Source organism: Cricetulus griseus, chromosome 7, assembly GCF_003668045.3.
Source record: "Cricetulus griseus strain 17A/GY chromosome 7, alternate assembly CriGri-PICRH-1.0, whole genome shotgun sequence".
Classification (NCBI taxonomy): Eukaryota; Metazoa; Chordata; class Mammalia; order Rodentia; family Cricetidae; genus Cricetulus; species Cricetulus griseus.
Genome location: NC_048600.1, coordinates 111,699,987 through 111,715,052, shown reverse-complemented (window position 1 = coordinate 111,715,052; position 15,066 = coordinate 111,699,987). Strand labels below are relative to the sequence as shown.

The following is a 15,066-nucleotide window of genomic DNA, read 5'->3' as shown; positions in this document are numbered from 1 at the left end:
CCAACACCACATGGTGTCTCACAACCATCTGTAACTCCAGTTCCGGGAGATCAGACACTTCTGACTTCCATGGATGCCAGACATTCATGTGCACACATGTGCATGCAGGCAAAACACACACACACACATCAAATAGTAAATCTAAAAAAGAAACAGGTCAAAGCCAGGTGTGGTGACTCACCTGTAATCCCAGCACTGGGGAGGTAGAGGCAGGAAAATTGGAAGTTCCAGGCCATCCTTCACTACACAGCAGATTGAGGTTAGCCTAAGCTAGACAGAACTGTCTTAAAGCAAAACAACAAAACCTCCTCTCTGAACCAATATATCTCTCACAGCTGTTCTAGGCTCAATGTCTGTATTTGAAAGAGTCACGAGATCTCTGGTCCAGGAGATGGATTCAGGAGGGGATATGATTCCTGTCAAAAGTATGGTTGATGCTGGTGCATTCAAATGCGGCTATTTGGTAAGAAGACAGAAGAGATTCTGGGGATCATGCTACCACAAGACAGACCTCACCCTGGAGGACATACTGGACAAAAAGCAAGACAAAGGACTGTTTGCTTGGCTTAGGAACATAGGTCAGTATGTGGTGGGTAAGAAATGTCCAGCCTGAGGCCTTGTCTGCCTCCCTTCTGCCCCATGTTCAGGAACTCATTGCCCTCAGCTAGCTGATTTGGCTGGCACACCTCCATTAAGAAACACACAGAAGGGTTGATAAGCAAGAAGAGGAAAGTAGAGATTTTTGTTTTGTTTTTCAAGACAGGGTTTCTCTGCAGCTCTGGCTGTCCTGGAATTCATTCTGTAGACCAGGCTGGCCTTGAATTTAGAGATCCACCTGCCTCTGCCTCCTGAGTGCTGGATTAAAGGCGTATGCCACCAACGCCTGGTGAGATTTCTTTATGTTGGAAGTCATTCATTCCTACTTAGTCTAACTTTCCTACTTCTCTCTACAATTCCAATTATGGAGCTCTGTGTGTTTCTATTTTTATCATTAAGCTAATGGGTAAATGAGGGAGATGGTATGATTGCCAAGGAAGGATGCAGACTTTACAGCTAAGGTTGCCCGCGTTTGAAGCCCACACTGCTGCTGACCAGCAGGGCCATCTCCGGACACGCTGCTTTTTATCTGTGTAAGTTTTGGTGTCTTCACCTGTTAATTCTGGACGACTAAGAGTAAATGGCAATGCCAGCCACAGGAGGTACACACAGACCTCCCTCCAGAAGCTCTGCTGCTGGACATGGAGCTTCTCTGGGCAAAGGTTGAAAGAGAAGCTGAAATTTCTAAGGCATCAGTTCTCAACTCCCTGGTGGGTTATAACGGTCCTTTCACAGGGGCTGCATGTCAGATATCCTGCATATCGGAAATTTATATTATGATTTGTAACTAAAAATGCAGTTATGAAGTAGCAAAGGAAATAATTTTGTGGTTGGGGGTCACCACAACATGAGGAACTGTATGAAAGGCTTGACGCCTTAGGAAGGTTGAGACCACTGCTCTAAGGACTTCTATAGGAAGGCTTTACAAGGCTGTTCCCTTGCTTCAGAGCTCAGATGATTTGGGGGTTTCTTGTTTTTTGTTTCCCCCAACCCTGGAATCATTTTAGTGTCTAACCCTGAATTCAGAAAATTTTCCATATTTCACATGAACAAATATTTTAATATGAAAATGAAGTTGTATGGCTCAGACCTCTCTGATACAGAGAGTTGTGTCTCTGCCCTCTCTATTGTAGGATGCCTGCTACTGTTTTTTGTTTGTTCTCCATGTTTTTCTCCGTGGTTCAGCTGTGGCTATGGGTTTTGGGTTTTGGGTTTTGGAGCCCTATGTGTGTCCTATCAGGGGTGTGTGCCTCACCACGCCACTGTTGATCACCTGACAGAGGGAATTTTGTTGAGTTTCTCTCTGAAGTTTCATGCTGCCTTCCCACACTGCCCTCCTTGTGTACAAACGTTTTCATCTTTCTCTTTTCTGTCTATCGAGGTATTTTATTTGTGTGCACATTTTACATACCCAGGAAGATTTTCCCTTCTCTGTTTGCTCCTTTCTGGTCCACGATGTCAGCTGAGGTTGCCAGTACAACGAGACAATGGGATGGGAAGGAAGACATTTCTAGGTCTCTGAGCTGCACATCAAGTCTGGGCCCATGATCGCACACCTGCCCATGAGATTCAGTGATGGCCAGAGTCAAGTTCACCAGTGTCACCCTGCTTCATCGTCTTTGGAGTGGTCCTGATAAGGACCTCTTTTCAGTATTGTTGGTGCCATTGAGGGCATCAGCCAGGACTTTTATATACACCGTCAAGACAGCTTGGAAAGAGGGCAAATGTGGAATTCTTTTTTTTTTTCTTTTTTTTTTTTTTTCCAGAGACAGGGTTTTTCAGTGTAGCTTTGGAGCCTGTCCTGGCACTCACTCTAAAGACCAGGCTGGCCTTGAACTCAAAAGAGATCCACTGGCCTCTGCCTCCCAAGTGCTGGGATTAAAAGCGTGCACACCACCACCCGGCTCATTTTTCTTTTCTTTTTTTTTTCTAACAAAGTACATATCAAACTTACACTGCTGAGAGATGAACAGGCCCTGAGACATTAGTGCCCCGTGGGTTGATTTAAAGCAGTTTCTAGTTTGATCATTTTCTATTTCAAATGTATTTCCCTCTGGAAATCCAGCTGGGACCCTCACTGGGGAACAGTAGCTGTCTTTCCTCTGCAGGTCTGTACTTGCCTCCCCCTACATCCTCCCCAGACCTTGAGCAGCAGCAGAATCAGCTTACCCAGCGCTGGGCCCCTGATGGATGCTATATCAGGAGTGCATGCAGATGGGCAGCTTCTCATGGCTGCCTCACTCTACCCTGCACCAGTCATGCAGACACCAGGGACTGAATTGCTTGCTTTTTGTTTCCTATTTATTTTTTCCTTGCTGTTATTCTTTTGTTTAAAAAGAAGAAAAGAGAAATGCTGAGACAGACATATTGACTATAAGTTTATTATAAGGCCCGGCAGAATGGGGAGACTAAGAAGAGGAACAGGGGTAACTAGTTTCCATCTATTGGTTTCTGTAATGTTTGCCAGGTATTGTCTTTTTCTTTTTCTTTTTTTTCTTTTTTATAAAGTTGTGACAAGGAAGCCAGGCAGTCTTAGCCAGAACTACTTGGTGTCCCCAAGCATTGGAAGGGCTTGCTGTTAATATTCTCTCTAGAGAGAGGCTAAATGACTTAACAAGTTACCTGGTAAGAAGGCAGCAGAGTAGAGACGGTGGCCTGTGATGTTGGGGATGACAGCTTTTCTTGGAGAGTCTTCTCTCTCTCTCTCTCTCTCTCTCTCTCTCTCTCTCTCTCTCTCTCTCTCTCTCTTAGTTCAAGTTAGGGAACAAGCTTCTTTCACATGTAAGTCCCTTCTTCCTCTCCCTCCCCTCACCCCATCCCTCCTCCCCCACCCCCAACCTACCCCCCCACTCCATCCACCCACCACTCCCCAGGCAGGGTAGGGCCCTCAACTGGGGCTCTGCAAAGTCCACCAAATCTTCCTGTGCTGGTCCTGGGCCCTTCCCCATGTGTCCAGGGCCAGAGTGTGGGATGGGCTTCACGTGGGATGGGCTCTCAAAGTCCCTTCTTACACCAGGGAAAAATACTAATCCATGGGGCTGGAGAGATGGCTCAGAGGTTAAGAGTGCTGACTGCTCTTCCAGAGGTCCTGAGTTCAATTCCCAGCAACCACATGGTGGCTCACAACCATCCATTATGAGATCTGGTGCCCTCTTCTGGTGCGCAGATATACATGGAAGCAGAATGTTGTATACATAATAAATAAATAAAATCTTAAAAAAAAAGAATAGTTAAAAAAAAAGAAAAATACTAATCCACTACCAGAGGCTTCCTAGAGTGCAGAGGCCTCCTTATTGACATCCATGTTCAGGGGTCTGGATAAGTCTTGTTCTGGCCTCCCAGACAGCATCTGGGGTCGATGTGCTCTCCCTTGTTCAGGCCAGCTGTTTCTGTGGGTTTCTCCAACCTGGTACAGAGCCCTTCGATCTTCATTCCTCCCTCTCTCCAACTAAATTCCAGATTTCAGCTCAGTGTATATCTGTGGATGTCTGTCTCTGCTTCTATCAGCCACTGGACGAGGGCTCTAGGATGGCATAAAGAGAAGTCATCAAGCTCATTTTAGGGGAAGGGCTTCTCTTGGAGAGTCTTATGGGCAGGCTTCACAGAGGAAGGAACAGTGACAGCAAGGGCTTTCTGGAGAAGAGAGCTTTCTGGAGAAGAGACTTTCAGATTAGCATCAATGTGATATTTATTCTTGTCTTTCCAGGTGAAAGTGCTAAATTCCAAGTCAACAATAAAAATGATTCACAGCTGTCAGCAAAGCTCCCTGAAGAAGTACTTGGATTCCACACCCTATGGTCCAGCACTTGGGGAACCACCATAATACATAGGAAGATAAGCCAACAATATTTGGATTCCCTTGTCAACAAGTGAGGCTGGGCTGAAGAGATGGTTTAGTGGTTAAGAGCATTTGCTACTCATGCAAAGGACCTAGTATTGGTTCCCAGCACCCACAGGTGGCTCACAACCATCTGTAACTCCAGTTCCAGGGGACCTGACGCCCTCTTCTGACTTCTGTCTCTTGCACATATGTGGTATACATACACACGCTCGGGCACTTACATATAAAATAACTTTTTTTTTTTTAAGGTGGAGCTGGAATCAGGCAGTAGGGGGAAGGGACAAGGGGAGCACTGTGGACATGGAGGCATCTCAGGGGCACCGTGGCTAGTTCATGCTCGGGCCCATCCTGCATTGACCTTCCTTATCTGTCCAAACAGTCTCCTAACTCCCGCACAGATGCCATCTTCTAGATGATCAATTGTTGTGTGTCACCTCCTAAAGAAGCCCAGGACAAAAGACTAACTGTGGCACCTATTAGCGTACCATAGCGGATGCTGGTCTCCACTCACTCTGAGTACAGGTGGCTCTTTTCAGATCTTCACACCCGCCCCCTACCCTGAACTTCTCCAGTCCCTGGACTTTGTTTCTCTTCCCCCAGCTTTTCATTCCTATGTAACCCTGCCATTTTGACCACATGCTCTCTTGGTCAGCTTGCTCTCTCTCTTCTCTCTCTCTTCCCTTCTTCTCTCCCCCAACTCCCCCAATCTCATCGCCCGATTCAGTCTATGGGTTGTGTTTAGTCTACTATTTTCTCTCCCTGCTCTGGACACTTCTGGATTCCTCTGGCTGTGCTCCCTCTCAGCTCCGCAATGAAAACCTCCAACCATGATTTGGAGCCGTCATGTCCTCGTTTCATTCACTGTGGTGTGGACATATCAGCTGGTGTCCTGCACTGAATGGCTCAACACAGCATTTTGTGCTTGTTTTCCTCTGCCTTGTAAACCCTTGTAAACATCTTCCCGGGTTAGGAGCAACTTGTGACAACTTCTGGCTGTCCTGGCCTCTCTGTTGACACACAGTAGGTAGTCTGAAGTAAGGCACAAGCTGGAAAATGCAGCACACAGGCGAAGGCACCCCACTGGTTTTGAGGCCTAGTTTCTCCTTCCCCTCCCCTCCCCTCCCCTTCCCCTCCCCTCTCATCTCCTCCTTTCTTTCAGTTTTTCAAGACAGAGCTTCTCTATGTAGCTCTGGCTGTCTTGGAACTTGCTCTATAGACCAGGCTGGCATTAATAATGATCCATCTTAAGAGTCCATCACAATGGAGAAATTTGGTAGCAAGCAGCAGACATGGTGGCAGGGAGCAGGAGCTGAAGCAGAGAGTGACCTGGTGGTGGCAGGAGGCTTTGAAATCTCAAAGTGCTGCACTTCTAGTAAGGCTGCCCCGCCCCCCGCCCCCGCCCCCCAACCCTTCCCAAACGGCACCACCAACTGGGAACCAAGACTGTGAGTAGCATCTCATTCAAACCCCCACATACCCCCCACCCAAACCAGCAGAAGTAGTAAAGAAAGATGCAATTCTACCTATATCACCGGGCTGGGGTAAGACGCTCCCGTGATGGGCAGGAACACACTGTAAATGCTAGTGAGTTCTTTTCCCATTGTGCACCCTGCCCCCACCTCACAGTGGGTAGACTGAACTGTAATAGGTGCCATGTGCGATGCTCCTTGGTTTTGCAGCCTTACAGGTACTTATTCTCAAAAGGAAGTAGTTGATGGACAGGGAGAGGTCACTGGGAGGCCCTGAACTCTGATCCCTTCCACTCCCTCTAGGAGGCTGAAGCAGAAACTACCCAGCTCATTCAAAACAATTAGTTCAAAAGAAAATGTGTATCTGGTGACAGAAACTCTGGAGACGCAACAGAAGGAAACCCTAGAAACAGAAGTGCAATATAAACTTTGGAGCTCGTTACTTAAGGGCATTAGCGGTGAAAGCAAGGTTAGTATCCTGGGAGATGGGGTGTGGACCAGTCAGTCTTGTGCCATCCACTGAAGGCCCAGAGGTTGCCAGCCAAGACTGAGCCTTCTTTGCTCCTCCCTCAGGCCTCTTGGAGCAGTGCTGGCTGGCCTCTGTACCTTTCGGTCCAAGGAAGAGAGTGTTGCCTTGTGGAGGAGTCCTTTCACAGGGTGGCTAACGATGCCCTCTTTTCCTTTCCTTTCTTTCTTTTCTTAATTTTAATTGTTGGTCTTTTGGGATAAGGTTTCTCCACATAGCCCTGGCTGTCCTGGCACTCACTCTGTAGGTCAAGCTGGCCTCAAACTCACAGAGATCTGCCTGCCTCAGCGAGGACTGCGTGCACCGCACACTCAGTCACTTGTCAATCTGAATTACGTGGGTATCCTATTCCTTGTCTGTCTCCCTTGCTAGTAGGCAGGAGAGACAATGCATGTCTTCAATAGACACTTGTTAAATGAACAGTGGAAAGAGCATGGGTTTGGTGTCAGACATGGGTTTGAATTTCAGCTCTGCTGGTAGGATGGCTCTGCTACTTGCCTTAGAGTCTTGGTCCTTCCATCTGTAAATGGGGAATAAAAATGTCCACCTCATAGGAGTGTTTAGGAGATGAGACAAGATAGCACTGTGATATTCATCAACACGAGCTCTTTCTCCCTAGAGCCAAAACAAAATCACCATCCCTGCCAACATCATCCTGGCCTATCGAAAGAAGCAGCTCATCTTCAAAGATGATACAATATGTAAGCAAGACGCTGTGGGCACAGGAAATGGGGCCCTGAACACGAGTGGGTGGATGTGGATAGAGACAAGCTCTCTATCAGCCTGGGGTTGGTGGCTGTTGAGCCCAGAGTGGGAGAGGAAGAAGGGAGGCTGGAGGCCTGAGAAGGCCTGGGGGCCATATGGGCTGTGGCCAGACCGACCCAGCATGCACTCACCCAGGACATCAGTCTGCCCTACAGAATTACAATCTCAATTTCCTAACTGATTAGCGATGTTTTTTCTTTCCTTTCTTTGGTTGGGAGCAGAGTGTGGGGACTGGGAGGGATGGAAGGAGGATATGGGTATAGAAACTACTTATTTTCTTATTCTTTCTTTCTCCCTCCTCTCCCCGATCTCCCCTCTTGGTTTAGCTATTGCCTTCTGGACTGAAGAAAAAAGGTCTTTTCAAGGAGGTGAGTGAGCCCCTGGGGCACCTAATCATCATTTCAGAACATACAAGGACATTATCAGTCAGAAGACAATGCATGGCTGAGTAGGTTTAGGTAGGGTGTATTCAGACGTGGAAGCCACAGAAGGACGCGTGCTTGTGGAGGAACAGCCTGGACGCACTGTTGGCCTAGAGCCCCCAGGCTCCTTCCTGGGCAACTGACTTGCTGTGCACCCTCACTGAAGGCCTCTGGCCAAGCTCATGTCATGTCACCATGGGCTGTGATGGAGGGACTGACCCAGAGCACAGCTGAGCCTCTGGCCAGCCTGCTCATGTCAGTGCGGGCTGGGAAGAGGGGACTGCACTGAAGTAGTCTCAAGTCTAGTGCTCACAGCCTCCTAAGTCAGGGTTTTTCTGACCAGGCTGGAAGGTCTGCGGCTCTGTATGTGCTTCCTCTGGAACATTTGGGGCTTTCAGCATATCCCAAGCAGGACAGTCTTTATCACCAAAGAGGTCTTGGGAAGGGATGGAGGGCATGTTGTAGCTTCTCTGGGTGTTGGCTGCTGCTTGAGTTATCCAGGCACAGCATTGTGGGATGTGGGAAGGAGCTTGCAAATATAATTTATACACAGTAAGGGTACCCCCATTGGGGTTCCCCGAAAAGGGCAATGACAGCTCAGAGTCCAGAAATAAAAATGTCCTTCAATGGGAAACAAATGCTTACAGGGGTTAGATATGAACTGAAGACTCTAGAGACTCTGCAGAGAGAGAACTTATTAGCTATGTGTGGGGACTTACTATCTCTAGGCCCACAAACAATGTGGAATTCCTGGCGGTGGTGGCACACGCCTTTAATCCCAGCACTTGGGAGGCAGAGGCAGGAAGATCTCTGTGAGTTCGAGGCCAGCCTGGTCTACAGAGTGAGTTCCAGGCAAAGTTACACAGAGAAACTGTCTACAAAAAAGAAAACCAAAAACTAATGTGGCAGAATTCATCTATTGTCAGGTCCATATGATGTAACACTCGGTGGGACCAGCAGAGTGGTACAGTATGGTGTCTTAGTTAGGGTCACTATTGCTGGGATAAGAACACCATGACCAAAGCAACCTGGAGAGGAAATGATTTGGCTTTTACTTCCATATCCTTGTTCACTGTCACAGGAAGTCAGGACAGGATCTCAAACAGGGCAGGAACCTGGAAGCATAGCTTTCTCTTTTCTTCCTCCTTACCTTGTATTTCCTTTCTTTCTCTCCACCCCCTCTTGCTTCAAGTCTCTCAGGCTGGCCTTGACTTTCTATGTAGCTGAAGTTGGCTTTGAACTCCTAATTCTCCTGTCTCCTAGTACTGGGATTACAGATGTGCACCACTCTGCCTGGTTTTGGGGACTACATTTTTGAATGGTAAAAATTAAACCACCTAGCTTATTTCTGGATATGGCAAACTGGGACTGAATGGGGGCTAACTAGGGGGCTGGAAGCCAAGTAAATGGGTGATAGTAGGTATGTGGGGAAGAGGGAGCTTCATTTTAACAGAACAAATTAGTTTAGAAGAAGGCAAAACACAGAGACAAGGTAAAGACAATAGCAACAACAACTAGATTACAATAAGGTCTAGCCAGGCATGCTCACGCTCTACTGTGATCCCAGTTCTTGAAGCAAGATGATCAGAAAGAAGGGCCATCCTTGGCTACATAGTGAGTTCAAGTCTGGGCTCCTTGAGACTATCTCAGTGGGTGAGGGGGGTGGAGGTGGGGGTATAGTGGACTTTACAAATGAAGCTTGTTGGGCAGAGTGAGTCAGCTTCGTAATTTCTGCCTTTATAGGAATGACTGTAAGAAGACTGCAAGCTATTGGAAGTTTGCAGGAGCAGGTACAGGACACAGTGAGAAGCCTCCAGGAACTGAATGAGGAGGAGAGAAAGAATATGCTATATTCTATCACTTCATGTGCCACCAAGGAAAGGGGGCTGGAGGATCTAGAGCAGAGAGTAAGTGATCACAAAGAACTGGGGTGGACACAGAAGGCTGTGGAGGGCAGATGGCAGGATGGGAACCAACTGCTGAGGACCGTGTCTAGTTTCCCCGTCTTCCACTCCTAGGTTTATGAGGTCTTGATCTCTGATGCAACGCAGGCTGAGGGTCCAGCAGGTCCTCTCATACGCAGCCTTCATGATAAGGCTGGCCGCTTAGTAAAAGCACGTGCAGAAGTCATTCTGGAACTCTTGGATGCCTTGATAGGTGAGGAGGGTCTGGCTATCTGCTGGGATGGAGGACATGCTGAGCCAGGAGGTTAGTGGGGAATAAGTCTTAGGGAGCATGCATTGCCCAAATTTATACTCTGTGAGGGGCAGCTCTTGGCGTTTCAGAGACTTTCAGCCTTTCCCAGGCCAGGTATTGAGGGGCAATCACCCCATTCCCTCTGGTATAGTCTGTGGTGCGCTATATTCTCAGATGGGAGCAGGAAACATTCAGGATGTTCCCACCTGGCATTCCGGGAGCTCTCTAAACCCTCTGACGCATATGATCAGTCACCAAGGCTCTCTACTGAAGTCACCATGTCTTCTCTTTTTCTACTAACAGCCTTTTTTCTGCTTCCAGAGCTGCCTGAACAAGGCAAGTATGTGACCGAAGCAATAAAGAATGGGACTCTGTCTTCGCTGAGGGACAAGGTGAGGCACACTGGATGGAGAGGGCTCAGGATATCATAGTGGAAACTAATGCCTGTGTTCTGAATGGGTCAGGACCCCCCCACACACACACACAGTACAGTTCTCCTTTTTACTCTGTACTTACTGCCTTGCTCATGTCTATGCAGCAGGGTTGTGACAATTCTCTGGACACACATATAGCTAGCTACCAGGACAATTTGAGATGTTCTATTGCTTGCCTATGGGCAAAAGAGGGATAGAAAATGTTTAGTCCCAAGATGGCATCTGGTACCACTTGAGTGCCTGCTGCGATGTGGAGAAGGTGTGAGGCTCCTCAACTCTGCAGGAAGAATGTCCTGATGGGTCCCCGTGTTTGTCACAGGCTCAGAGTGAAGCGCTGTGGCCAACTGTTGGCCATTGTGGTTGTTTTTTGTTTTGAGACTGTGTGTGTGTGTGTGTGTGTGTGTGTGTGTGTGTGTGTGTGTTCTAGTTTATAATCTGGTGAGTATCCTTTCAGGTGGAGTCAATCCTCCAGAAGAACTGGGGCGAGCAGATTAGCCAGGCTGTGAGCTATGACCCGGAGGCTCGAATCTTCTGTGCCCTCTATATTGCTTCCTCTCTCCTGCTGGAGCTGATTCCTAGTAATAAGTCCACTTGTGTCTGTTCCTAACCCGAGGTTGGCTTGGATTCTATGCATGGTCTCTGATTAAAAGTGGCAGATTGGGAATAGTAATGTCTTCTCACTTTATCCTTTCTTCCTTTTACAAGGCTTCCGTTACCAGTAGACAAGTACTGGGACCCCAGTACAAGTAGAGGACCCCAGTCCTCTTCTTTGTCTAGAAAGCTCATCAGATGGCATAAAGAGAAACAGGCTAGGAGTGTGGCATATGCCTGAAATCCCAGCACTCCTGCTGGAGGTGAGGATCAGGAGTCCAAGATCACTCACTGTACAAATCAGGGTTCTCTAGAGGAACAGAACTCTAGAGGATAGAATGGCTTACAGGCTGTGGTCCAGCTAGTCCAACAATGGCTGTCTATCAACAGACGCTCCAAGAATCCAGTAGTCACTCAGTTCTCGGGGCTGGATGTCTCATATGGTCTTCAGTATATGCTGGAATCTCAAAGCAGGCTGTCATGCCAGTGAAGGGATGGGATGGACTTGCCAGCAAGAGCAAGCTTCCTCCTACCACGTCCTTTATATATATAGGCTGCCAGCAGAAGGTGTGGCCCAGATTAAGGGTGGATTTTATCACTTCAAAAGATCTGGATTAGAAAAGGGTCTTCTCTCTTCAAATGACTTAAGAAAAAGAAATCCCTCACAGGTATGTCCCGCCATTTGGGTTAATTCCAGATTAATTAAACTGACAACCAAGAGCAGCTGTCACAGTCGTCTGCAACTCTGAGATTGTGTGGGGCCAGCCTGGGCTACCTGAGGCCACATCTCAAAAGACAAAAACAAACAAAAATAAAACAAATCAAGCTCACAAAGCAATAGGAAAAAAAGAAAGAAGTAACAGTAGAGAGGTTTTAACACTTTTTTGGAATCCAGAAAGCATGCAAACTGGGTTGTGTGAGCTAGAGGGTGGAGAGGAGTGGACAAGGGAATGTTGTTTTCATCACAAGTATTATAGAACTGCACAAGTTAAATAGTAAAAACCTAGGCTCACCAGTTAGGCTAATGAAATTAATACAGTTCTTCCCCCCTCCTCCCACCCCCTCAAATTCACATAGATCCCCCTGCCCCTACCTCCACGTGCTGAGATTAAAGGCCTGCACCACCACTGCCCGGCATGAGTGCATTTTTTTTTTTTTGGTGTGTGGTGTGTGTGTGTGTGTGTGTGTGTGGTTTTTCGAGGCAGGGTTTCTCTGTATTGCTTTGGAGGTTGTCCTGGAACTCACTCTGTAGACCAGGCTGGCCTCGAAGTCACAGAGATCCGATTGCCTCTGGCCTCTGCCTCCTGAGTGCTGAGATTAAAGGCCTGCACCACCAATGCCTGGCCATGAATGCAATTCTTAAAAGAAGAAGCACAATGCTTGACAAGTGTTCAACAGCCTTAGCTACCAGGGAATGCAGGTTAAAACTGCTTCATCCTCCCCTCTTGCCCCAGGTAGAAAACAAATGACAAGAAATGCTGGTGGCAGTGTGAAGAAAATAAAGCTACATTTTATAGCCACTGGGGAAGGCACTATGGAGGTTTGTCAAAATACTAAAATGTTCCAGAACCATATGACCCAGCCACATCAACCTCAAGGATTCTAAGTCAACACATTACAGAGATACTTGCATATCAGTGTTTATTGCTTCACTCTTCATAGTACCTAAGAAATGGGATGAGCCTATCATAGATGTCCATCAGTATATGAATGGATAAAGAAAACATGGTGCATACATACTAGGGGGTTTTGTGCAGCTGTAAAGGAAAATGAGATACAAAAAATAGAAATAAAAAATAGGCTGGGCATAGAGGTACATACCTTTAATTCCAGCAGGGAGACAGAGGCAGAAGGATCTCTGAGTTCAAGGCCAGCCTGGTCTACAGAGCAAGCTCCGGGATAGCCAGGACTACATAGAGAGACTCTGTTAAAAAATTAAGCTAAACACACACACACACACTCACACATGTGTGCATACACACTCATACTCTCACCCATGCAAACACACACTCATATACACGTGTGTGCACACTCTCACACATACATACTCACACATGCACACATACTCCCATGGACACACAGAACCTGGCACTGGAGGAAGTACCAGCTCTGTTTCCCTTCAAGGTGACTATTGGACTCAGACTTTGCCTTGGGTGAACCTAGGGTTCCTGGTTTAGGGGAGTCTCCCCAACAGGGAGGGCACATACTTTTAAGAAAATCACAAGCCAAGGGAAAATTCTAATATAAATTAGAAGTTTTCTCTTTTTTTCCATTCATTTATTTAGCTCATAAATAAAGTCATGCACAATTATGGTACACAATACAGTATGTACAAGTTTTCTTTTCTTAATGGTATTAAAATATACATATAAAGCTAACACCATTTTTTTTTAAGATTTTATTTATTTATTATGTATACAACATTCTGCTTCCATGTATATCTGCACACCAGAAGAGGGCACCAGATCTCATAACGGATGGTTGTGAGCCACTATGTGGTTGCTGGGAATTGAACTCAGGACCCCTGGAAGAGCAGTCGGTGCTCTTAACCTCTGAGCCATCTTTCCAGCTGACTAAGACCATTTTTTAAAACAGAAAAATATGAATTTCCCTAACTATATTAGAATAAAACAAACAAAACAAAACAGGACTACAGCCTGGAGAGGCAGGTCAGTAATTAAAGCACTTGCCACACAAGCAAGCAACAGGAATGGAATCCAGATTCCAGAAGCCAAGCAAAAGCCATCTCAGGTGTGATGACCACCTGGATTCAGCCTTGGGAGGGGAACCTGGAGAAAACTGGTTATCGAGACCAGCCATATCTGTTAGCTCTAGGTTTGATTGAGAGATCCTGCCTCAAAAAAGGTGATGGAACAATAAAGATTCTGAGTAATAGCACAATCTAACAAGTGTAGTCAAAGAAGTTCCTTCATTAACTTAGAGGAAAAAGCAGAAAAAAACAAACCAAGCAATAAAAAGGATCTATCTTTACTAATCTGGGGTTTCAACCTGGTTTAACATTGCAGATTTTAGTCTATTCCAACTTCAAGTAGGCATGGTGGCTCATTCCTGTAATCCCAGGAGTCAGGATGCGGGCTGGAGGATTTCAGCAAATACCAGGCCAGCTGGGACTACACAGAGAGACTCTGTCTCAAAACAAAATAAACTAAAGAAAGAAATTTAAGAAGGAAAATGATATGATCATTTTAATAGAAATGAAAAAGCACTCTGTAAGATTCAGTATGTACTCATTTCCTAGAAAACCAGGAATACACACACACACACACACACACACACACACACACACACACTCACACACACACACACTCACACACACTCACACACTCACACACACACACACTCACACACACACTCACACACACACACACACACACACACACACACTCACACACACACTCACACACACACACTCACACACACACACACACTCACACTCACACACACACACACACTCACACACACACACACTCACACACACACTCACACACACACACACACTCTCACACACACACACTCACACACACACTCACACACACACTCACACACACACACACTCACACACACACACACACACACACTCTCACACACACACACACACTCACACACACACACACTCACACACTCACACACACACACACTCACACACACACACACACACACACACTCACACACACACTCACACACACACACTCACACACACACTCACACACACACACACACACACACACTCACACACACACACACACACACACACACACACACACACACTCACACACACACACACACACACACACACAGGAATTGCTTGAATCTGATCAGAGTCCATGAAAACACACATAAGGCAAAGGCATGGCAGAGGGAATGTTTGTATGTGTCCTCTCTGGGCCTAGAGAGATGGGCATGTCTACTCCCACTATCTCCACTCCACACTCTTCAGATCTAGCAAGAACAGGACGGCAAGAAAAAGAGGCCTAGTGGGCAAGACTTGTGGAAGGAGGAGGCAGAGGAGAAGAACACCATATTGCTTCAAGATGATCAAATATATGCATCAAAACTATAGATTTACAGAAACATTATGAAAATAAAATAACAGTATTTTGATACAATCAATATTTACTAGACAGATAGCCAATAAATGCAAAATAAAATTTGTACAATATTAAATACTTAAGAAAGTATCAACAGTGGGCATAAAAGGGCTCCA

General features: G+C 46.5%; 1 protein-coding gene across 1 annotated transcript; it reads left to right on the top strand.

Annotated features, from left to right (window-relative positions):
- Positions 1 to 262: 262 nt before the first annotated feature.
- Positions 263 to 10,916, top strand: LOC113832051 (gasdermin-B). Its single transcript, XM_035448151.1, has 9 exons — positions 263 to 589; positions 4,180 to 4,466; positions 6,211 to 6,376; positions 7,053 to 7,134; positions 7,525 to 7,566; positions 9,364 to 9,527; positions 9,639 to 9,777; positions 10,138 to 10,208; positions 10,705 to 10,916. Exons 1-9 carry the CDS (start codon positions 350 to 352, stop codon positions 10,855 to 10,857), a joined length of 1,344 nt encoding a protein of 447 aa, XP_035304042.1. The 5' UTR covers positions 263 to 349; the 3' UTR covers positions 10,858 to 10,916.
- Positions 10,917 to 15,066: the final 4,150 nt, after the last annotated feature.